The following is a 26,345-nucleotide window of genomic DNA, read 5'->3' as shown; positions in this document are numbered from 1 at the left end:
GATCAAGTAAATTTAATATATCAAAATTATACCTGTATTGACTGCACCGATGCTCGTATATTTTCACTCATGCTGGATGCAGTGGTCGAAGTGGGTGGGAACGGCAGGGCGCAGCGTGCCCCTACTTCTTTAATTCTGTAGCTTCCGTTCCCCTACTTTTTTATTATGAACATGCGTCCCTGGACGTCCGAAATAGTCTGTTCGTGGACGGGCGGGGAGCAGAGAGAGAAAAGGTCTCTGTCTCTTACTTCCTGCCCAGACAAGACAAGGAAGGTGTCCTCTTCTGCTCTGCCGCTGGCAGCTGCCCACTCTTTCTTACACCTATTCCCTCTCGTTCTGTCTAACTCCTTCTCACTTTTCCGAAAACCATGAATCAGGAAATGGTTTTCACCGTCTCTTCCTGTCGTCTATTTGTACCCCTGTGAAATGGATGCAAAAAAGACAAGCATTTGCAATGCAATAGGTCCCGCATTCAGGAAAGTTTGAGCTATTGGTCTTGTAAATGACAATTTTTTTTATTTATGTGTTGGTTTTGAAAATAGCTAAATTAATAGCTTTGTCATTTACAATGCCAATAGTTATAACTTTCGCAAATGTGATACCTATAGCATTTGTAATGCAACATGTTTTGTATTTACGTGACTTAGATGTATTGATATTACAAATTACAATGGCTTTTAATTTTTTTAAATAATTAATACTTAAATAAAAGTAATTTTAATTTATAATGGCAATAGCAAAAACTTTTGTAAATAACTTTTGTGAAGATTATGTTCAGTGTATTTAATTGTGATGAAAATCCAAGAACAGAAGTGAAATATTAACATATTTTTGTGACATTTGTAATAAAGCTTGAAACATTGAGAGAACATATTTGAACCAGTTGTTGAATGGTTGCGCAGATTGATGCTGGGGTGGCGCTGAGTGGTGCTGTGGTGGTGCTGTGGTGATGCTGAGTGATACTGGGATGGTGCTGAGTGATACTGAGAGGGTGCTGAGTGATGCTGGGCTGGTGCTGAGTGATGCTGTGGTGGTGCTGAGTGGTGCTGAGTGGTGCTTTGGTGGTGTTGATTGGTGCTGAGTGATGCTGCGGTGGTGCTGATGAGTGGTGCTGTGGTGATGCTGACTGGTGCTGCTGAGTGATAATGTGGTTGTGCTGAGTGATGCTGTGGTGGTGCAGAGGGCAGAAAGGCACAAAAAGCAGTCTAACAAAGGGCAGAAAAACAAGAGAAAAACTAGTCTAACAGAGGGCAGAAGGGCACAAAAAACCAGTCTAACAGAGGACAGAAGGGCACAAAAAACGAGTCTAACAGGTGGCAGAAAGGGACAAAAACGAGTCTAACAGAGGGCAGAAGGGCACAAAAAACGAGTCTAACAGAGGGCAGAAGGGCACAAAAACAAGGGAATAACAGAGGGCAGAAGGGCACAACAAGTAAAGCACTGCTTGCTGGAAACCAAAAGACTGTTGTATTTTAAAGAGACTTGTGATTAATTTATTCACTCACGATATTTAATTGATTTGTCAAGTCGTGACCTGAGCAAGTACTTAAATAAAGCTGGAGCCAAAGAAAGTGTGGATGAAATCATATTGCATCAGTAAAACCTGAAAGGATTCATTTTTTCAATCTTTAAATATATACAATATTGAGCAGAATTGATTAAGCAAATCGGGACTGAATTGTTTAATTAAAGCGACAGAAAGAGCAGTGGTTAGAAAATATTGAGCAGACTGTTTAAGCAAACTTGCAGAAAGGCAGAAGTTAAACGCTCAAAAATCGTGTGTAAAGTATATTCAGCAGACTGTTTAAGCAAACTTGCAGAAAGGCAGAAGTTAAATACTCAAAAATCATTGTGTGTAAAGTTAAAGGCATATATATTGGCTTGGTTGTCATATCAAAAGAACTGTCTTCCAATGTGTGAAATACATATTGGTTGAAGTATTTTAATCGAGATAATCTCTGAGGAGTGGCGAGTTAATTGTGTCCAAACAGCATTTTTTTCAAAGCCAAACATAGCGCGAGCAGGGAAATGCAAAGGGCAGCTCGAGTCTTCTAATTAAGAGTAAACACTCAGTGTGCAGTGAAGCGCGAAGGGGAGCCAGTGCCTTATAATCAAATGTAAACACATTGTGTGCAGTGGAGCGCGAAGGCCAGCTCGAGCCTTCTAATCCAAAGCAAACACGCTGCGTGTAGTGAAGCGTGAAGGAGAGCACGAGCCTTCAATTTTAAAAGTAAACATGGCGCAAGGATTAAAGCGCAAGGGACATTTCATACTGGCAACAGATTGAAATAGTGGCAGCTTTTACCAGAAAGGATAAATAGATGTAGAGCAAACTGTAAGGTGAAAACAAAGCTCATAGCTGGCATTTAAATGCGCACTTTCATGCCGGTTGTCAGAGCTTTAGTACAACGCTAAAACAAAAAGGAAAGAAAAGTTCGAGTTGGAGCAGTTGCTTTATTAAACAAGCTCTTGGCATTGCTGTGGGGAAGGGGGAGGAGAAACGCAAGACACGGCCTGGCAGCCGTGAAAGTGAAAGTACGGCCGGCCGTGAATAATTAGGGAGGAGAAATGCCTGAGGCAGAACGCACAGCTTCAGATGCTGTGGGAGGGAGGCTGGTGGCTTTGAAGTGCACGCACTTTTTTCACGGGCACTGCATGCAATCGCCGATGGTTAAGCTCTCTCGCAAGCGCATGGACAGGCTCGACCTAAAAACCACTTTTGCTGGAAATGCCGATTTGACATTTTTCTATTCCAAAGTGCAGAATCGGAAATAAAATGTTCAAACTCTGAAAATAATTAAATAAAGCAAGATGGAGTGTTCTTAAAGTGGCCAGATCATTTTTTTCATACCCCAACACATTAGTGCCACTTTACAGAGTTTGCCAGTAAAGCGCTACTTTTGTTTTCTTGTCTTTCAATTAACACCCCACTTCTCGTGTATGTCTGCCGATCAGAGTGAAAGAAATGCTTCACAAACGGGCTCATGGGAGGGGGGCCCCCCCTCCTGGGGCCTCTAAGGGATGGTGTGGGAAGGCCTAGGGGAGGGTACACCTCTCAGGCAGCCAGTTCAGAGACTCGGCAGGGCGCCCATTGTCAGCACTTTAGCCAACACAAGTTTAACTCAGCCCCCAAGCAATTCTCACATCTTCAGTTTGAAATGGGCTGTACAAGAGGTGCTTGAGGTGGCTGAGAGGAGGAGCTGCGGCCCAAGTGGAGTCTGCACAAAGCAGCTTCCGCGAGATCAGAAGGTGTCACTTATGTAGATTTCAGGGGCTTCCCACATTCCCCTTTGCCCAGGGCCCCGAAAATCCTAGGACTGGCCCTGCCTGGAGGTACTGCAATACCTGGTTGATGGGTGGATTGGAAACAAAATGTGTATGGCGGCTTTGTGTTCACAAATGTGGTCTTTTGAAATCATACTGCTTACGTTTTGTAAGCATATAAGCAGTGGAATTGAAATGGGTCCTTTCTGGGCCCTGTAGTTATGTCCTTAACTTTTCAGGCAAAAATACTTGTTGATTTCTGAATAATGACTTTAAAAGCGTTAAGTTCACCATTTTCCTGCTTACATTTTACATGCTTTATTAAATCTTTCATTCCTTATGAGTGTTTGCTTTTTCCAGGATGTTGTTACCTTTTCTTTTAGGCAGCATATTGCTCTTGCCTAGTGTGTAATTTGAATTGAGTCGCATCCAGTTTTTTATAGCAGGTCAAATTGGATTGTAGCTGAAGGCAGTATGAGTTTCGCTCAGTGGGGCAGTAAGGTGTTCAGTGAGGGAGCAGATGTAGCACTGGGGGCAGAGCTGCTAAATTTAAGAACTGGGGAACCAGGTTCAGCCTTCATGAACAGTCCCCCAGACCTCTCTCCTGAGGGAGCACATTCCCATGCCAGACCCTAGAAGGCACCAGAAAAGCCCTGGTGTATTAGCACCATCAGGTGGACCCTTGCAGTGGCAAGTGTGGGTTCACCTTGAAGGCTTGCCCACCACAATCCATACTGAAGTTCACCTCCAGTCTTGCGGGCAGGCCTACGAAGTAGCAGACCCTAGAGCAACAGTGACTCTGTCACTGAGGTCACAGGACCCCTGAGAAGAGCTGGCTCTAGGGTGGTGCGACTGGTGTGACCGCAACAGGTGCTGACTTTCAGTGGGGGCGGAGTATATTATGGTTTTAAAAGCACTTGCTGCCTCCTTCCTGGCCGCCAGCTATTTTCGGCAATAATAAAAATGTCATGATAACTCTGATGAATAAACTTCTTCCTAGAGCGAGATCGGAGATTTGTCTAGTGGAAGTTTTGACTCATGGAAAGATAGCGCAGAGGGTTAATGTGCCTGCTGCAAAGAAAATGTACCAGGCCCATCACAATGTGCACATATTGTAAATAGGTCAGTGGGTTACTGCTGTGGTCAGTAAGATCCTTTTGCTACTTGCAGTTTATAAGTTAAAATCCTAACAAAGAACAGTGAGCTACTAACTTTCATCTAATAGCTGCATGCAAACTGCAAGGTATAAACTAGAGCGTTATGTTTTTTTCCCTAAGCCTTTGCTTATCCTAATGTTGCAAAAAGTGTTATTTTTGATACAAATCAATAATGATTTTTAAAGAGAACCCCCAATCATGGTATTAAGTTTTAAATTCTGAGTTTGTGTTTCTCCAGACCAATCACTATTAAACTATACTGTCTACTAGTATGGTTATCATGTGACTCCTACACCTTGTAGTCCTTTGCCTTATGTAACATTTCCTATACAGTCATTTACACACATAAAATTGATTATCTCTGTGTATATTGCTGACGACAGAAACTCCATGGCTCAGAAACAAATAGCTTGTGCTTCCACTTTTAAGCATTTTTGGGACATTCTGTGATTAAAATAAATTCACAAAGTTGAATATGTTTCTAATGTCAATAGCTCATATTAATCTTTAAATAATCATGTGTATCCATTGGTTGAATTACATAACATAATAAGCTGTAACTGGTCAGTGAAATGCCACACAAATACTAAAGATTGGGATGTTTTGCGCATCTTGGCCACGCCCACTGATCCAATCCTCAGGTTATTCCCGCCCTCTGCTTCTCCGCCCACAGTTCCCCTACTTTTTTTCCCCCACTTCGACCACTGGCTGGATGTTGTATTTGTAGAATGTTTATGAGCAGTCTTGCAGACTTCCAGCCTGCCGTACCCAAGCTCAGCCAAAAGCCCGCCCTCAGCCATTCTTTACCGAAAATGAATTATTGTTCTGTGAAAGGCAGGCACAATCTGCTCACGACGTGACATCACTAACGTGATGACCACGCTCTTTCACTTTCAGTATGCCTGGACCAGGGTGGGACTTCCCATGAAACATACCAGGCAGCAGCCACAGAACAGGAGAGCAGGAAAATTATGTTTATAATTACCGGGCCATCGATCTGCAGGAGGAGAAAAATGACATAGACCCGGCCTGGTGAAATAAATGCCGATGCTGAGCACTGGAAAGCTCCGGCACAAATTAAGCACACCTTTCGCTATTTGTTAAACTGTTTTTAAACAATGACTTACTGTGACACATTTTTTCAGCCAGGGGGTTTCAAACTGCGGAAGTGACGGTGTTGACGTGTCATCGGAAACGGCTGGGTCTTCCCGTTTAGGTGTTGCTGCACATACTGTGCCTTCCTCCTTAGCAGTTTTCAAGCCAGGCGTACAGAAGGCAGGTACCGAAGGAGAACGAATATCGTCTAAAATACAAACATACCAGGTTTATAGGGTGTATTCTACATCAATAAAAAAGAAAGACTTATGAATTGACATTGTAGCTGGTTTTCAACCTTTTCAGTAATAAGAGCTACTTGTGTTCGATCAAAATCATGCAGAGCTGCCAGTGTTATATAGTGACCACAGCAGACACCAGTACATTGGTGGCCTCCCCATGCAAGGCTGCCAGAGAGGATTACTCAGTACATCAGGCAGGGTTCTCAGAAGTAATGTAAGAAAGGTTTTATCGACTTTGAAGGTAGAATATATTTTGAAAATGTAACCATTGTTCTCCAAACATCATCTTCTAAGTTCTAAAATACACATATTTTTATCTTGAATTCACACTTTAATTTTGGTATACCTATGATAATTCATCCAAGCATTAACCTAATTTAGTACGTTGGGCTGCACATAGGAGAACTACTTACATGTAGCTGGCGAGCTACTTGTTGGAGACATTATTTTGGAACAAATCGTGCACCAGCAAAAGGCTGTGCTCTCAATAGAAACCCATCAAATATGTAACTCAGATGCATTTCACTATGTACCTCAGATAATGGTTACCATGAAAGCCATGGACACACTGGCAGTTCTAGATAGAGGAGCTCCCCCCAACTTTGCAAATCAGGCAATATTTCCCCGTCCCTCTGGTTGAATGAGTCCTACTTTTCTCAGAAAAGCATGGCATAAATGTAGTTTGGCAATCCACCTGTGCATCAGTCCTGTTAACGCCTTCCATACCCATGCCCCTGCAGGGCAAGCTAGGGTATGCCATTCTTGACTGGGAAGGCAAGGGAACTGCCTGTAACTAGAATAGAACCTTCGTGACCCGAATCCAAGGACAGAGAAAATACAACCCCAGGGTGCACTGCCGTAAACAATCCTTTTCAGAAGGATGTACTAAACTGAGGAATCCATTTGCAAAGACTGATTAGACCATACTGATAAAGCACCCAAGAATGGAGGAGGGATCACCTATTTAAAAGCAGAGAGCACATGTGCTCTCACAACAAGCTTGTGAAGCCAGTGTTTCTAATCAGTTCAGGCTGCCCACTGGAAGTACAAGGAAGACCTGCATGAGGGAAAGTAGTGATTCTCCAGGAAACGCAATGGTGATTTCAGTCTTTGTGTCAGCAGCTCCTTGAAATCCTTTGATTGTAGCGCAAGTGTGCCAGATGCACGACCGAATCAGCTCTGAGAAAGAGTGTGATGTATTCCCAAACAGTGAAACTGTAATACTCGAGGAGTTAACTTCTGGACCCTGTGCCAAAGCAAAATCTGCTGCCTTCCCAGCGTGCTGTGAAGTCAGTTTATAGATTCCAAGATGTTTAGATTGTTTATGGTTTGGTGCAGCTCCTAGATTCCTAAAAACTGATAATTCCTGTGGGATGTGGTTCCAGTGCTCCATACAGTTAAAAGTTGCTCATAACATGCTGTCTCTCAAAGCTCCAGCTGGCAAAAGACATTTTTATGTTTACATTTGTTTTATTGTTGCATCAGTGAGCATATAAGACATGAAAGTACAATGTTTTAATGAAAATTACATCATACAATAATATGCACGCTAAATATGAACATGAAAAATGCATAGTAAATTAAACATTACAAAATGTGCCTTTATTAAAAATGTAAACGTGAACATTTTTTATTTTCTGCAGAAAACTCATTTCTATCGTTCTCCACTTACTAGGCCACACTATTCTTTTATTCTATTCTATCCCTTTAGGAAAATAAATGCTTTTCATCTAATATTGATTTAAAGTTAGATTCGAACTCTAGGGCTTGACTTTTTGTGAAATGTGCTTTTTCCTGAAAAATGTATTCTTTCTTTCCTCACATCATCTGACTTCACTGTATTTGGATTTTATTCTTTGCCACATATACATAATAAAGTGTATTAATGAAAAGAAAAGGCTTGCCGCAGCTTACATTTTGTGATCTAACCAGGACATACTCAAATTGAAATGTTTAATTTCATAGATCAGCTCATTGTTATACGATGGGACACAGGACAGCTAACAGAGTAGGCTTGCAAAAGGTTCTCATGAGAACTTCCATAGATGTAACTTTTTGTAATATGCTGTAGCCATCTCTAACTGACTTCATGCTGACATGAACGTTTACCATGGGAATCAAGGACTAAGACGACGACTATCAAAAGATCTCTCACCAACGACACCGATGACACATTCATCTGTTTCTGCAACATGTTTAGCTGCTTTCTATATAGTACTTGTTCCTAGCTAGTGAGGCACTCATCTAGAGTAGTCAATGCACCACTACCCTGCCATGCACTTTAGCACTTTGCTGTGCTAGCCCCAATTGCCAAAAGCAACTGCTTACAGGGAATTCTTTGTTTTCTTTACGCTTCGTGAGGAGACTTTGTTTTTATGTTGATCATATCTACAGCTGTGATTCCCTCCTTCTCACCTGCATAGACAATTGCTACTGCAATTGTTCAGAGAACTCGGATGAGTTTCAAGTATTACCCTTTATGGAGAGTTCGATCTATCCATTAGTTATCTGACATTGCTCAAAAATCTACTTGCTCTTTTCCAGAAGGAACTCTTTATGGGTTATTGTTAGGTTAGGACTTTTAGTTTAGTATAAGGACTATACTCTGAATGGAACACGCTGTTAATTTCTATGCTTGTTATAGCCAATCTTATTTTTTTAATCTATTTGCCACTAATTTGAAACAAAAGAACAAAAATAGAGACTAATCTACTAAAAAGAGAAAATAAACTTTTTAAACTTCACTAAACCGCTCTTTATTGACTGAACATCAAATGCAATTTGTAATGTCTTTGTTGTGTAAAGCTCTATTCTAAAATGGCGGGAAAGATTAATTGATCTAGAAAAGTGCTGAACTTCGAGGTTCTCCAAGTAAGTTTTAAAGTGACATAAATTGTGGAAATTTATATTAGGTTTCCAAACAATGGAGCTATAAAATAGTACCCAGACAATAATTATAAAAATTCCTGAATCCAATGTCCAGAACTTGAAGATCCGGCAAAGCGGTACTCGTAGGAGGTTGCGATTTGAAGGCGTGAGTTTTAATAGGGGAAATATGTTGTGGTTGTGATTGTGTACTTACTCTAGTTTGAACGAATGCCAATTAGAATGAGTGGGTGAGGAAAAATAGTCTAACAAGTGGTTGAAAACAGTGTTAGAAGATTTTGGACTCGCTGTAGTTAAAAGATCCCGGGATAAAATAATAATTGAAAACTTGTTTGCAGAGAATTTGAGGTGCGGTGTGTGAGGTATCATCGCCTACACTGGTAACATAGGGATATTAAGTTGTTGAGGTTGATTAATATTGATTAGTGTTAGTTGAACCTAATAGCGCAAAAAACTGCATTTATATGAGCGCTTTCACGTTAGGGGAGATTTCACTAGCAAATGTTGAAAAGATTCTTTTATGAATGCGAAACTTTATATCTTTAGTAAGAGGAAACAAACAGTTTTAAGAGTCTATGAAAATTAATTGTGTAGGTAAGTAGAAAATTGAAAGGGAGAGTGAGGCTCTGCAAGGCGTGAGATTGTGTGTCATAGTGTTTTGTGCTGGGATTGGTCGGTTGGTGTGCTTTCGCGCTATGATTGGTTGGTGAAGTAGCAGTGTCCCGCTGGGATTGGTGCACCAAAAGTGAATCTTGGGTTTGAACTCAAAGGACTGGAAATAACAGCCGGAATTAAATTGGGTTAGCAGAATTTTGAGGTATACGAAAATAAATTCGTAACATTTGATAAATCGTGTTGTTTCAGATTTAAATTGTCATCATAAAAGCTTAAAAGTTTGGTGAGAGGGGATGTTACTATTCCAGTATGCAAAGGTAATGAGGAGCCTCCTGAAGGTACGCCTGCATCCATAACGACTACCAAACATGGGCTAAATAAATGAGCTTGGCTTTGCCAATGGAGAAGGATTACTGAAAAGGAGGACGCTTTGAGTTTTCCTAGATATGGGACATTCAGCACCAGAATTCTTGATCATTTGAAAGGAAAATTGCATGAGATGAAACCAACTACTGCTAGAACCCTTCATTATGAAGCTTTTAATGCATGGGAGAAAGTGGCCAGGGAAAAGGAGAGGGGAAAAATACCAGCGGAGGACTAGTAGGGCAGCAAAAAATTACACAAATGCCCAGTGGGATGAAGAACAGGGTGAATAGAGGAAAGCTACATTATATCCAGTCCTTGATTCCGAGACTGCTAAGAGGGGACAGGGCAAATATTCCAGTATGAAGGAAGAGGATGAGTCAGATACTAATTCAGGAGCTGAAATACTGGAACAGATGTTGACTTTGAGACCTCCACCACACATGACCCCTGCAGAGCAGAGTGGCTCAGGCACTAATACTAGTTCTATAGTAACAACAGCTCCAGTACGGCCGAGTGCTTACCAAATTGAATGACCCATGCAGATATTGCAAATCACCTCACTAGTAGTAACTCGACCATAAATTTCTGTTCAACAGCGATTTCTACAGCCATAGTGCCCAGTGTAGCCCCAGTATGTTATTAGTACTCCCTTTGTAACTCGGGTGGTACCCAATGTACCTCCGCTTGTAAAAGCAAGACTAGAGATTCAAATAGTTACCAGAGGGGTAACTATTTGTCACAACTTCCCAGAACTCACAGATAATTGCCTGGAAGCCACCATTAACAGTGCAAGGCCTTATAGATGGAGGGATGCAAGTACTTACAGCCCCAATCTCATCGAAAGAAATAGTTACGACTGAGGAAGGATATATTCCGGCTTAATTTGAGGAAACAGCAGGATCCAGTAAAGCAGAGATCAAAAAAGAAAAGCCTATAAATATCTCACAACTTGAACGTTGAATTGCCAGAAATATTAAGGGGGTGTCTAGAGCTCAAACACTTAAAACAGTATCAAAGAAAAGAATGAATGTACCTGTGCAAGGAAGTTACAAGGAGAGCTGCTTTAACTCATGACATATTAACTAAACTTGTCCAGAAATATGAGAAAGATCTTACAAAAAATGTGCTTCTACATAGATGCTAAAAGGTCCAATTAGATGACCTAGCAGTGGAGAATATGGCGATTACAGGACTATGATTGCATGTAAAAGAATTGGTTAAGTCCATTCACAGGTACGGTGAGTTTGAGAAATTAGAAATCAAATGGCCAATAAACATTAGATGAAAAAGAGAGAAGTATCTATTGCAGGGAAGCAAGATGAAGTAAGTGGGGGAGAAGCAATAGCTTACTCACTGTTAGAGAAATAGCAGAAGAAACATATGTTCATGTTTCTTGGAGCCGTGGTGATTTGGCTGCAATTACGAACAATTATCCTAAATTGAGAGACAAGCCGGTGAGGTGGTGTGCACAAGTGGAAAGGTTCATCAAGATTTCAAAGGTGCTGTGGATGGATCCGACTACGTTTTTTGACATTGTAGTGCGTGCCAATTTATGGGCTGAATGTAAAACTGCAGTGCAGTGGCCTAGCGAGGAACCAGTGAGAGTGGTTGGGTCAAATGCACCATCTCCTATAGTGATGAAGAAGTATAAAGCGGTTATTACCTTTTTGAAGGACAGAGTGCCTCAGAAAGATCTGGATTGTCTCAAAATTAAAAGAACTACCCCGGAGACAAAGGAGACTGTACATGGATATTACGAGAGATTGTTGCCGGTATTTCAGCAGTTTAGAGGACATGAATATCGTGAGGAAAAGGATATGGGGAATTTTGTGTCCCAGTTTGTACTAGGGCTGAAGCCAAATCTGTTCGCACATAACCCAAAGCATGATATGCTGGCAGATAAAGTCACTCAATGAAATCCTGATACTCTAAAAACTGTATTGATGAGTTAGAAAAAGCAGAAAAAGATGTAAGAAAAACTCATCTTGGCTTAGGCAAAGCTGGCTCAGAAAGGTTTTCGAAACCCTTCTTTTATAGGAAATCAAGGAAATATGCACAAAGTTGTGATGCCACAATCAGGTTTTCAGGGAGGAATGCCCATGTCATATGGAAGAGGTAGAGGTGTTCCTATGGTTACAGGATCTGGATCAGATATTGCCACTATGAAAAAGATTACCGCTTGTCTCATCTTGTGTTTGCTTTGTTTGCCCCACGTTGGCAGGGTATGCCCAGACGTCGCTCCTTTACTCATTTTGCCAGCCTGGCTGATGAGGGCTGTTAGCCCAAAACCGGTCCCAGGATGCTTGTTTCCGGTCCAGGGAAGACGTGGCTTGGCAATTCGGTCTGGACTGTTCCCATGAGGCACAGGGTCAAGACTGGTTTGCATATAGCTGTGTCTGAACTTGGGTGGCGAAGTGAGCTAAAGAATGATGATGGATTCGACCCCGGTCTGTGACTTGGGGTGAGTGTCTGAAAAGTTTCAGCGCTCCGTCCATCATCTCCTTGTGTTCGCTTGTCACTTCTATCATAAAATAGGGACATTGGAAGAGGGAATGTCGTTATAATCCTGAAAATCTTTGAGGAAATATACAAATGCCAGAAGGTATGCAAATGCAAAATGTGACCGGTCAGAGAATGCAAATGTCAGCACAGGGACAGATCCCAATGATGCCAATTCCACCTGCACAGATGGGGAATCCTAGATTTAATTTAAAACAGATGCCAACAATGAATAAGAAATAATTTCAGAATGCCATGCCAAAATTCTGGAACCCAAACCAGAATACTTTGCAATAATTCCAGTTATTTGCGACTGATGGTTCTGGTACAGAAAATTCTCAATGATGGTGCCTGAGAGAGGATAAAAACGGCATGCATGGTTCAGTCTTAGAGGTAGACCGAGTGGCCCATATGTAGATGCAGAGGTTTATGGCCACACCGTATCATGTCACATTGTTACTGGCGCTACCCGGTCCACTGATAGAACAGTTGAAGTTCTAGACTTACCCCCCTAGAGGAAAGCAATCCAAGTTGTAGGAGTAACTAATAAATACATTCAAAATCCAGTTGCTGACAGGGTACCAGTAAAAATAGGATCCTTGGAAGTGAAGCATCAAATTGTTGTTTGTGATTCAAGTCCAGTGAACCCCTTTAGGGAGAGATTTGTGGTGCAAGTTAAACTGCACAATTTACTGTACACTGGATGGTGTAGCATTCCAAATACACAATGAGGATGTAGATTTTAAATTGATCCGACAGCAAACCGAGGCAGGACTATTTCCTTTGTTAAGCATTGATGATTAAACTGAGGATATGAGAGAAACAGTGAATGCCAAAGTTTGGGATTTTACAGGGAAAGACATCGGACTAACTAAAGTTAACCAAATTTTACATATCCTAGAACACCACTGTACCATTTGACCCCAGAAACTATTACAGGAATACAATCAGTGATAGATGACATGTTACAGATAGGAATCCTGAAAAAACTGATGGGAAGTCCATGTAACTCTCCAATTTATGGTTTTACAGAAACACAATGAAAATATAGGATAGATCAGGAATTAAGGAAAATAAATAAAATGTTAGTGCCCTGTTGTCCTGTGGTACCGAATCCAGCCACCATACTGTTTCAAATTCCATGTACTGCAGAATGGTTTATCGGGATTGATATGGTAGGCTTTCTTCTCAGTGCCATTGCATGAAGAGAGACAATTTTTATTTTATTTTCTCTTCCAGCAGAAAACATTAACATGGTGTTGTGTCCCACAAGGGTATAAACAGAGTCCATCTATCTTTAATCCGATTTTAAAAAGGAATCTAGAGACCTTGGTAATGCCACACAGATCCACTCTTATTCAATATAAAGATGATTTGCTTGTGGCCTCAGAAACACAGAAATGGATGTAACAATCACAACGTTGCACTCTTGATTCACCTGGCTGAGAACAGACACAAAGTGTCTCCAGGAAAACTGTTAGTACTGTCAAAAAGAAGTTAAATATCAGGAACACATCATTGTGAAAGGATCTAGAAAAGTGTCACCAGAAAGAGTAGAGGCAATCTTGCCGATGAATCCACCACGAACTCAGAAGGAAATCAGGATGTTTTTGATAATGATTGGCTATTGTAGGCAGTGGATACCAAACTTTTCCATGGAGGCAACGCCTCTACTGAGATGAGATACAGAGAGGTGTCTGATGCAATTCCATGGGACAATTAATGTACAAAAGCATTCCAAGAAAATATTTCGCGACCAGGAACTAGGAATGCCACATTATACAAACGAGTACACACTATTTTTCAGTGAGAGAGATTGGTGCGCTCTCTCTGTTTTGACAAACACATTGCAAATCTCGAAAACCTGTTGCATATTTTTCTACTGCCCTTGACCCTGTAGCCGCAGGACTTCCCGGTTGCCTTAAAAGCAGTTGCTGAGGTAAGTATTAGTCTGGAAAAGAGCGAGAATATAGTGATGGGATACCCATTAACTGTCATGGCCCCTCACTCTGTGGAGCGGCTACTAGTCAGAACAAAGACTCAATACATGACCCATAATAGGTTGACAGAATATTTTATTCTCTAAAAATGTTGTTTTAAAACATTGCACAGTGTTGAACCCTTCAATGTTATTACCTGTAAATGGTGAAAATTAAGATGAAAGTTAACAACTGTCTAGCTGTCACGGAATTGTGCACCAAACTCCGCCCTGACACTAAGGATGAACCCCAGATTGAGCTCAATCATGTGTTATTCATAGATGGCTCATGTTTGAGAGGTTAAGATATCACACTCAGAGCAGCAAATGCTGTGTGCACCATAAATGATATGGTTAAAGCTTCCTGGCTTCAAACAGTGTTCGCTGCTCCAGTTGCTGAATTGATTGCTCATTATAGAGCCTGCAGTTTAAACTGCTCAATGAGAGTCACCATATTTACTGACAGCCAATATGGGTTTGGTGTAGTCATGATCTTGGACAGTTGTGGTAACAGCGAGGCTGTCTTACATTCTAAAAAACCCCCATCAAAAACAAGTTGCACGTCAAGAACCTACTGGACACACTACAGTTGCCAGGAGAAAGTGCTTACCACATCAAGGAGGAAGCGGATTGGTTGCCATGGGCAATCAAAACTCTGACTTAGTAGCCAGATACTGAGCTCCGTTAACCTGTTTATTTAATGGAGTTTTCACATGAGCGTCTGAAGAGGAGAGTTTTTTTACCATGTTGATGAAAGTCACTGATAAGTCGGATGAACTGAAGAGGGTGCAGGAAAATGTGTCAGAAGCAGAACAGTTGGAAAGATGTGAGAAAAATGCATATCATATCTGGATGTCAGCAGGTGGGAGACTGGTGTACCAGGCAACTTGTTTTTAAAGACACAATATTACCATGAATACACACAAAATAGTTAATATGTGAATTGATCCCCAGGTTCGGCACGCTGATTTCTCCTGAGACAGATAGAGGAACGCACTTCAACAACAAAGTTATGAAGATGATCTTCACAGCCTTACAGACTGAACAAAAATTACACTTGAGTTACAGTTCAGAAGCCTATGGTATTGTTGAACAGGTGAACAACAGTGGACAGAAAATCAAGAGCGAGTACTGGAAATAACCCAAAGTGGGAAGACCCAACATGGCAAGGTTCCCACCCAAGAAGTTTTTAAAGGACCAGTATTGGAAACTTGTGGCTGCTAAGATCTTCAGGACCTCAGCTCCTTGTTCATTGACCGGTGTGTTTATGGACTTTAAGGAGGGACCGAACTTGGAAGATTTCTGGGATGTTATCTCAAAACCCCTAGATCGAAAACTTTACTTCCAACTGAGAATTGGAACCCTACCTGTAAGGGCTTTTACTAGCAAATGGTCTAGGGGGGGACAAAGGCGGCTGTCCAGCATGCCCGGCGCTATCAGAGACTGTTGGTCACTTATTATTTGAATGTCCAGCGTATGCGGCCCCACGACGAACATGGCTACGCCCAATGTGCAGGTTGCTGGGTACGGATAGCGGCCTGGCTGCAGTTAGAATAATATGTACCTGTACAAATATGACTGTATGTGTAGCTATGGCAACATTTTTGGGGTGGTCATGGACTATCAGAAGCAGTTTGTTAATAGATTAACTTTTCCCCTGGTGCTAATCAAATCCCTTTTGAGGTAATGTCAAATAATTCCTTATGTAAATATATTAGTATTATATCTCCTAAATTTTAAAGGGAAAGAATTTGTTCATTTTTAACATTATTTATTTGTTTTAACTGTATTTCTATATGGATTTTATGCTTTTATGACAATCATCGAATAAAGCTTGCTTGACTTGACTTGAACCCAGAGTGGTGTGGAGATCACAAATGAAAGAGAGGTAGAGATTAAATCAGTATGAGGAAGTGCTTCAAATGCAGCTTTGAGAGACGAAGATCCAGGCAAAGGAATTAGCACTGGAATAAGGAGAAGCAATTGACAAGACGAATGGCCAGAAAGGTATGGAAATAAAAATCAGAGAAGTGATTCAATAGTTCGAATACCAGAAACGATACCTGAAGAGACTGAGGGTCTCATTACCATAGTGGTGGGTCCGCCACAAACAGTTGGTTGCGGTCCAACTACCGACAGCTCTTTGGTCTGACCGCCGCATTACATTGCTGGCGGTCATACCAACATCTGTCGGACGACAGGCCGCCGCCTCTGCCAGTATCAGAGATCCTGATCCGGTGGCAGTCGGAGCAGTGTCCGATAATGGCGGTAGTGACGAGGCAAGCACCGCCGTTGTGATTTGGATATCCCTTTCCGATAACCTTTTCGTGGTGGGAAATCCGCCACCTAAAGGTTGTTGGGAAGGGATATTAGGGGACCCAAACAGAGCCCCAGTCTGTCGTTGGCTACAGTAAAGTGGGCCTGGGGCAGTTGTAGCCTGATCACGTAGGCGCGGTGAGGCAGGGTGAAGACAAGGGGGGTAGGGGGGTGGAAGGAGACATACAATGAGATAGTGGAAAAAAAGAATGAAATAAAATCACATACCTTGCACTCGCCGTATCGCCAACTCAGTGATGCCCCGAGCGCAAGGTAAGTGTTTTGTTCACTTTCCCTTCGCATGGCGACCTCCACCACCCTAGCCTGCTGCACCACGATTACTTGCACTGGTCCCCATTGCCCTGGGGGAACAGGCAGCACCCCCAATCACCTCCGTGCACCATGTGCCCTGCCCGACATGGTGCATGGAACACGGTGCACGAATGTGCCTTCACGGCGTCTGCATGTGCTGCAGCCCTTTTCCAAGGCCAAAATATGCCTCTATTGTGTTGCCGACCGCCAGCCCCGCGGTCGCATCCTCATAGGGCATTCGGACGGCCAGGATGCATGTTGATAATCTCCTGACTGCTGCAATAGCGGTTGGTGGTCTGACCATCCAGCATCAAAATGATGCCCGAGTCTAGTGACGAGAGTAGCCTAGACCCAAATCCGCAAAACCTAAGAAGATCAAGAAGAGCACAGGTGCCTTGTTGCTGGTATTTAGCACCTGCATTGTCATGCTTTATGAATACTGCTTTGATTGTTACATTTGAACATTTGTGCTGTGAATCCTTAACTATTTACACCTCCCTGAAGGGAAAATTAAATAAAACAAAGGGGAAAATAATTGAGAAATAATTTGAGACTGAACAGAAGAAAGATTTGAACTTGTTCTATTAGATATTTGTTATCTTAGTTCGCCATTTTACAGAAGACTAACTTAGGTCTGAGTTGAAAGTTACCGAACCATAGGGATAACATTTTAGAAGAACACAGAGTAGGGATAAGGATTGTCTGGATAGGAGCTTAACTGAAAAATAATAAAAAATAAGTGCACTAAAGCAATTATTCACTTAACCTCATCACCAGCTATTGAGCCAAGTGCTTTAAACTGACTCAGAGAATGTTTTGCATTAGAAATAAATTTAAATACATTATGGGTTCAAATATCGTAAAATCAATGATACGGATAATTATATTACCAATAGGGTTTTACTCAGCACCGAGTCAGAGGTTAAAGTCAAGCACATTACTAATTTGCATATTTACAGCACTAGGGAAGATCCCTTTAGTTACTCATTTGTAAGCTACAAAAAAAGATGGCTATCCTGCTAATGTCTCTTCTAGGTTAGTACAAAAATGCACCAATGCAAAAGATTGCTATATTTGCGCAGACTTACCTGCATCGGTATCCGAAGAGGTTACCTACTATTGCATGCCTTTATCGAATGCAATTTCTGGCATTATCCGATTATCATTAGTTTACAAGAGAGTACATTTTGAGTACTTTTATTCAAATCATGATCTAATTCTTTCCAGAGTACCAGTAATAGAAAGCATGAACTTACATTCACAAGCAAAGGAAATGGATATAGCCTGGTGCCATTTCTTTCCTCATAGACCTATAGAGAGTATAAAGGCTTATAAAAGACAAACTTACCCGTTTAATGCAACCTAAATAAAAGGTTTATACAATGGCCTTAGAAGAAAGATACACTGACATGACAAAAAGAATGATATTTTAGAGAATGCATGGAAGAAGGGGGAAAACTAATTTAGAAAGAAGATGGTCTACCACAAACTGAGACTTGACAGCCAATACAAAGGAAAAATTTGTGTATACAGAAGATGGACACCTAAAAGAACTAGACATGTAGGGATTAGTAGCTGAGAAAACACTTTTGAAATGACTGGAAAACCTTGGCAAATTTTGCTAGGAAACAAGAATTTTATTCCAGGGTTTTATTAAATCTGTGGGCAGAATGCTTACTTTATATTGTCCGCTTACTGGGAAAGGATCTGCTAATTAGGCATATTCATTTAAAAAATGTATCATGTAAAAGCATAGATGCATGGACATTAACTCCAGCACATAGGGAGACACCTAGTGCAGAAACAGGTGCTAGGTTAATAAGAGGCATATTTGGAGCTGTGATTACACCTGTAGGAGTCATTTTAAATGCCAGAAAGATTAGAAAACTGTAAACTTTTGTTGACAAAATGGCAACCAGGACACCCAGAGAGTTACTTGTAATAAATGCAGAGTTGATAGTCACACGATCGATTGTTTTGCAAGACCATCTTGCATTAGACATTTTACTTGCTGAAAAGGGTGGAGTTTGCTGAATGCTTAAATTAGCTCACTGTTGCACATACATACCTGACGAGAGTAGGGAAATAGAAGGATTTCCAAAGAACATTTTGGGGTTTAGAACTACATGAATTGGAAACACCAAGCTTGTATGAAAATTTTGGGAAAGGAATTGCCACAATTCGGAACTGGTTTTCAACAGCAGGGAAAGGTATACTTGAAAGCTATATTAATGCCAATAGCAATAGTGGGACTCTGTCTAATCATTCTTTACGCTCTGTTACTGAGCTGCGAAAGAGACAAGAAATATTTCAAAAGAAATTAAATGAAAGGGACATGGGATTACATAGAATCAAGAACGATTATATGAAATCATTAAAATTTAAGGGGTTGAAAAGAAAAACATGAGACTCAACTGATGACGTATGTGCACTCTGAAACGGACTCACATGGGAAATGTAGATGTGTAATTTTACAAATCATCAGATGGTGAAATTCAAGAAGCTAAAAGTTTTAATGAAAATGTAATCACAATGATATAGAAACATGCTGAATATTAACATGAAAAATGTATACGTTAAACATTAGAAAATGTGCCTTTATTTAACGTGTGAATATGAAAAATGTTTATTTTCTGCAGAAAGCTTTCATTTCTATTGTTCTCTACTTACTAGGCGCACTATTTTTTTATTCTACTCTATCCCTTTAAGAAAATAAATGTTTTCATAAAATAGTTATTTTATCTTATAATCGAACTATAGGGCTTGACTGTTTGTGAAATGTGCGGTTTCCTGAAAAATATATTCCTTCTTTCCTCGCACCATATGACTTCACTGTATTTCGTTTTTATTCTTTGCCACGTATATATAATGAAAAAGTATTAATGAAAAGAATATGCTTGTTGCAGCTTACATTTTGTGATCTAACCAGGACATACCGGAATTGTAATGTTTAATTTCATAGAGTAGCTCATTGTTAAACAATGGGACACCAGACAGCTATCAGAGTAGGCTTGTAAAAGGATCTCATGAGAACCTCTATAGATGTAACTTATTGTAATACAATGTAGCCATTTTAACTGACTTAATGCGGACATGAACGTTTACTGACGAAGACGACAGACCATTGTAAGATCACTCATCACTGGACGTCGATGAAACAATCTGCTTTTGCAATATGTTTAGCTACTTTCTATATAGTATGGGTTCCTAGCCAGTAAGACACTCATCTCAAGGCATTGAATGCATCCCTACCGTACCATGCCCCTTAGCACTTTGCTGTGCTAGCTCAAATTGCCATACGCTACTGCGTACGGTGATTTGTTTTCAATACAATTTATGAGGAGACATTCTGTTTTTATACTGATCGTAGCTACAGCTGTGATTCTCACCTTTTCACCTGCATAGACGGTTGGTACTGTAAATGTCCAGAGAACTCGGCGGAGTCTCCAGAACTACCCTTTATGGGGAGTTCGATCTTTTCATTAGTTATCTGACTTTGCTCCAAAATCTACTTTCTATTTTCCAAAGGGAACTCTTTAAGGGTTCCTTGTAAGATTTGAATAGGTCCTTTATTTTAGAATAGGGACTATATTCTGAATGGAACACTTATTTTATATGCTTGTTCTAACCAATCTTATTTCTTATTATTTATGTAATCCATTTGCCACTAATTTAAATAAAAAGAACAAAAATAGTGACTAATCAACTAAGAGAAAATCAGAGTTTCTAAACTTCATCAAACCTCTTTTTCTTGACTGAACGTCAAATGCAATGATTGATGTCTTTGTTGTGTAAAGCTCAATTCTAAAATGGTGGTAAAGATTTATCAACCTAGAAAAGAGCCGAAATTTCAGTTTCTCCAAGTAAGTTTTAAAGTGACCACATTTGTGGAAATTTTTATAAGGTTTCCGTGCTCGCATTAATCACTTGAATACGGCACTCAGTGCATTTACACCAGATGTCTTTCATTTCTAAATCGTCCCACTGGATAAAGAGGAAAAATAAGTTACCTGATTTACGGACTTTCCGTAAAAAATAAAAAAATTTTTTACGAGTGATCCAATGCCTCATACGTTAGGAGGAAAAGACTAGTGAGAGAAGACCCATCAAGAATATTGATCAGAAAAGTCTTCTACCACCACAAGTATTATCAACAATTGGTTTATTGGGGAACACAAAATTTCTTTTACTTTCTCATAAAATATGTAGAAATTTGAACAGAAAACAGAATCCAGAAACCATCTAAGTATTTATGTGCTATTTTATAAATTTTTAGTCATTCATAAATACTAGTATCATATGTAAATTACAAAGAAGGCTGTACCAAAAAAGTGGGGGGACGGAATCAGGGTATGTCCCGTGTGAGATTTTACCAGCCGGAAACACATGGAGAAATATCCACGAGAAGACAGACGTACAGATTGTAGAACAGAGATTGCAGACTATGATAAATAATGATGAGCAAAACAACAGAGCAGAAGGGATACATACTTTAATGACTAGATCTTCAGAAATCGAGATTGCCAATCACATTGTACGGACTGACCAAGCCCCAAAGAGTACCCAACTAATAAATACAAGGGCAATAGAGCAGATGGAACGGAGGATATGGTACCTCTAGAACCTATCATAAACCTATCCAATCATGTAATGTCCTGTTCAGAGCGTAGTATCTTGGCGAAAGGACTTACGTTTGTACCAACAATGATGCCTGACCCTTTTAGGATGCAACTAGAACTTCAGAGGTTCTTTCGGAAGATCAGGCTGAAATACTTTTTCACGAAAAACACCTATAGCCCGAGCAACGTGGCTACACCATTCAAGCTTCCTTCAGAGTTCACACCTACGACATTCATGATGAGTGAGCGAATCCTTGCCTTTGAAAAAATTGTAATGGAGGAAGTGTCACAGTTGTTGAAAGTTAAGAAATATATCCCCAACAATATTAGCAAAGATGAGCGCCTCGCCCGTAGTGATCTGAGGCGTAATAAATCTATTGTTATAAAGGCGGCCGATAAGGGCGGAGCCGTAGTGGTGCAGAACAGAGAAGATTATTCAAATGAGATCAGACAACAACTAGTAATAACAGAAAGCTACAGACGCATCCCTAATGACCCGATCAAGGAGATAAGGATCCAAATAAAGAACATCACAGAACATGCCATAAATGAAGGATTTCTAAGTAAGAAAGAATCTGATTTCCTGCACCAAAAAGATCCCAGAACACCAACAATCTATACTTTGCCAAAAGTGCATAAACGAGTGGAAACCCCCCCCGGGACGACCTATCGTTTCGGGATGTGGATCAATATTGGAGCCTCTCAACCAGTTCATTGATTATTTCCTACAGCCATTTGTCATACTGACCAAATCCTATGTGCGTGATACTATGCACATCATTGAATTGCTCGAAGAATTTCCATTTGATCAGAATAAGAACATAATGGTTACCTTAGATGTATCCTCGCTGTACACCTCGATCCCTCAAGGTAAAGCGGTCCAGACAATGAAGGATGTCCTAGACCAAAGAACAAGACCGCATTGGATACCTACATCTTTTCTAATTGACTTACTGGAAATAGCTATGAAAAAGAACTACTTTATTTTTGAAAATCAATTCTACTTCCAATGTAAGGGAGTGGCGATGGGGGCTACCTATGCCCCCAGCCTGGCAAACATCTTTATGGACCAGTATGAAGAGGAACATCTGTACTCAGACTCTAATCCATACCTCAATAACATCGAGGTATGGAAAAGATATATTGACGATGTCATTATGATCTGGAACGATGATCAAGAGTCCCTTGCAAACTTCTTCACTTGGCTAAACCAGAGGAGTGAAGATATACAGTTTACAGTCTCGAGTAGCACGGTCTCAATACATTTCCTGGACTTAACCTTCAAAATAAAAGAGGGGAGGCTATACTGTGACCCATATCGGAAGCCATCAGAACGGAACACCTTGCTGATGTAAAAGTCCCACCATCCACGCAACTTGAGGGACAATCTCCCCCTGGGCCAGTATCTCCGCATACGGAGAAACTGCAGTCAGAGAAAAGACTTCTTCCGGGAAGCAGATGAACTAACAATTCGCTTAAAAGAAATAGGGTATCCGGTTAACCTACTTAAGCGTGCAAAGAAAAGGGCATGGTACAGTCCCAGGGCCAACTTACTTGAAGTAAAAGAGAAAAAAGAAAACGAACAACATTGTGTGTGTTACTACCTACAACATCAAAAGTAATGAGGTGAAGAAGATTGTATCCAAATATTGGAACTTGGTAGCAGGGGAATTGAAAACTACAGAAAAGCCAATCTTCGCATTCAAGAGAGGCAGGAGTGTGAGGGATGAAGTGGTACAAGCCTACTTGGAACCAGAAAAACAACCAGATCTCCGAAGTATGCTGAATCTACCATCCATCATTGGGCATTACAAATGTCACGCATGCAAGGCCTGCGATTATTGCAGAGAAGGTGATACCTTTGAAAATACAGATAAAACATATAAATCTAGGGATTTCAGTAACTGCAATAGTACCAACCTGATTTATGCAATAATGTGCCCATGTGAGAAAATATATGTGGGTCAGACCACACAGAAAATAAAGACACGGATCCTACAACATATGAGCAGGGTCAAGTGTAAGACACAAGGGGCACCACTTGTTGAACATTTCAACCTTCATAACCATACACCACAAGAGATAAAGTGGTGGGTATTAGAAAAAGTACATGCAAATCCAAGAGGTGGGTCCATCACACACTCTTTGAAATACACGGAGTGCCGCTGGATACACCTGCTTGACTCGGTGAGGAATGGACTGAATGAGATTGAGGAAAATGGGACAATTGTAGGATATCATTAGGTTGCCCCGGCCGAATTTCGATAATATGACCTTTATTGCTAATAATAATGCAGATCTAAAGAGGTGGTTATACTTTTGGCACCCTTGGGCACAGCTGAATCGTCTGATGTAATATGATATGCCCGGATGTATCTTTGTGAATGAAAAAACTGCATATATATTGCCTCTTCTTTCAGAAATGCTCAAAACTGCATATAGACTGCCTCATCGGTTGATGTCATTAACATGGGGATACAAGTTGTGATATGACATGTTTAGTTGCAGTTTTGTAAATGTTGTATACTGACCGTCCTAACTGTATATATGTCCAGATGTAACTCTGAGAATGAAGACAACTGCGAATAGACTGCCCCACCGTTTGATGTCACTAACAGGGGTCATAAGTTTTATTGTGATATATCCAGTTGCAGTTTTTTAGAATTTTTTTTTAATAAAAATTCTTTGCATACTGACCAACATATCCAAAACTGAATATATTCCACTTCATCGTACGAAGGCAATAACATGGGATTTTCAGTGACAATGGGATATGCTTATTTTCATTAGTGGAATACTGACAATTTCTGGACAAAATGTCAGACGGTTACTTCCATATTATATTATGTATAGATTCAAAGTCAAGATGTGTACAAATCACGCCCATGAGTCCTTTTCTCCTGAATGAGTTACCGATTTACCGTAGCCTAATTCTATGGCTTATCTGTACCTACATCTTGGGTACGCTATGCCTCACAAAAGCGTCTTATCACTATGGCAACGAGCAATCAGACGTGCTTGCGTGCGTCTGATGTGCCTTGGCGCATGCGCAGCAGCTCCCATCGCAACTGACGTATAACATCAGTGCCAGAGTCGCGCAAGTCGAATTGTTGTGGAGCCGTGCCGCCCAGGAAGATTACTCTCCCCGGCGCCGTGCATCCGTTGTCCCCAACAAACCTTCAGGAAAAGGTATGATCTTCTGTTCGCCTGAGGGCCGAAACTGGGTCCATCTTGCGGCCACTCGTTTCTTTACCGACAGAATCACGACATTGATTCCCTTCTTTCCATTACAGCGAGGATTTATTGACTCCATTGCGTGTCTGAGAACTCGAGTCTAGAATTGTTCCTGAATCCCACTGGGTAGAATAGCCACATCTTTACCCAGGTTAGCCACATTTGTTTTTTTTTCTCGCGTCAGTCTCCGTTACACTAACAATGGCGGACATATCACTAAATATATGCCCCTTTCTTTTCAGTTCGGTTTCAAATATTGGTGTACCTTAAATTAGAACAACAGTCGGGCGGAATTAAAAGCCACGCCGACAGGTAAGACACTAAGAAATAGTCTCTTGATACATAGGACAATTGACCTTTTCAAAATAACAGCACTAATTAGGGCTAATGTTTTCATTAGAACAGATTAATACAGCTCAACTCGTTTGCGGGTTTGGGAACTCCAGTACCGAACTGTTCCTGTATCCTACTGGGTAGAATAGCCATATCTTTACCCAGGTGAGCCACAATTTTGGTCTCTTACAACAGTCTCTGTTACACTTACAATGGCGGACACACCATTAAATAGATGTCCCCTTCGTTTCAGTTCATCTTACAATATCGGTGAGCCTTCAATAGTCGGGGCGGAATTAAAAGCCACGCCGACAGGTAAGAAATTAAGAAATAGTCCCTTGATAAATAGGACAATTGACTTTTTCAAAATGACTGCACTAATTAGGGCTACTTCTTTTCATTAGAACAGATTAATACAGCTCAACTCGCACCTTAACCCGGCTGGGTTTGAATGAAGGTGAGTGTTATCATGGGCATAGACAGGTGTGGCCCAGATGTCCCTCTCAGAATCCATTCTCAAACAAACCATCTTTTTTAAATTCCCTAGGCTGTTTGCTGTCCCCCACGGTCCTGATGAAGACCCGTTGTTGACTCCCTATGTACGCTTGTTGAGGGTCGAAACGTCGACGAATAAGTGGATTATTTGCATAGATATCCTGTACTTAGCACTGACAAATACGGTGTACAGTCTGATAATTGTATAATACGCATAGGCCACACTGAATCTTTTTGTAACTAACCTCCCCCCCCCCCCCCCCATTGTATATAAGAATTGTACAGTCTTTTTGTCACTTTTGCGCCGTACGCACTGAGCACTATAAGTCACTTTCTGCACTACTCACTTTTTTGGTACAGCCTTCTTTGTAATTTACACATGATACTAGTATTTATGAATGACTAAAAATTTATAAAATAGCACAAATACTTAGATGGTTTCTGGATTCTGTTTTCTGTTCAAATTTCTACATATTTTATGAGAAAGTAAAAGAAATTTTGTGTTCCCCAATGAACCAATTGTTGATAATACTGATTAACTGCCCAGGTTCATAGGGATACTGGGTTTACCCCATTTGTTGTTTAACTATTCTACCACCACAAGGCAGATTAAATGGCTCAAACAGCAAGTAGGGATAAATATCTAAGTTTGTTGTGCACTCAGTAAGGGAGGCAGTGACATCCAAGAACTTTATTGAAAGGGTGAAGGTCCTTTATCCATAAATGCTTAAAGGCGTTATTTATATAATGTAAGCACTCCTGAAAATATTATTAGAATTCTTATGATACGTATGCTTGTTCCTGTTCTAGAATGTAATACAAGAAATATGCACTTTGGTATTTTCTTTCTTTTAGATGCAGTTCTTGTGCTTAAACTATTTACAATGTTCAGTCGGCAGAAGCTTTGCTCAGTGTGGTGGTGGGCTAGAGTAAA

At 40.6% G+C, this 26,345-nt stretch overlaps 1 protein-coding gene across 2 annotated transcripts in view; it reads right to left on the bottom strand.

The window, feature by feature from the left end:
• Positions 1 to 26,345, bottom strand: part of SKA3 (spindle and kinetochore associated complex subunit 3) — a 627,619-nt gene that overhangs the window by 421,648 nt on the left and 179,626 nt on the right. For both annotated transcript variants that reach the window (XM_086935202.1, XM_086935203.1), the window contains exon 7: positions 5,549 to 5,724. In XM_086935202.1, the coding sequence (XP_086791328.1) occupies positions 5,549 to 5,724 (176 nt within the window). The remainder of the gene's footprint in view (positions 1 to 5,548; positions 5,725 to 26,345) is intronic.

Source organism: Lissotriton vulgaris, chromosome 8, assembly GCF_964263255.1.
Source record: "Lissotriton vulgaris chromosome 8, aLisVul1.2, whole genome shotgun sequence".
Classification (NCBI taxonomy): domain Eukaryota; kingdom Metazoa; phylum Chordata; class Amphibia; order Caudata; family Salamandridae; genus Lissotriton; species Lissotriton vulgaris.
The sequence above is the reverse complement of the archived record's forward strand: the minus strand, read 5'-3'. Positions and strand labels throughout refer to the sequence as shown.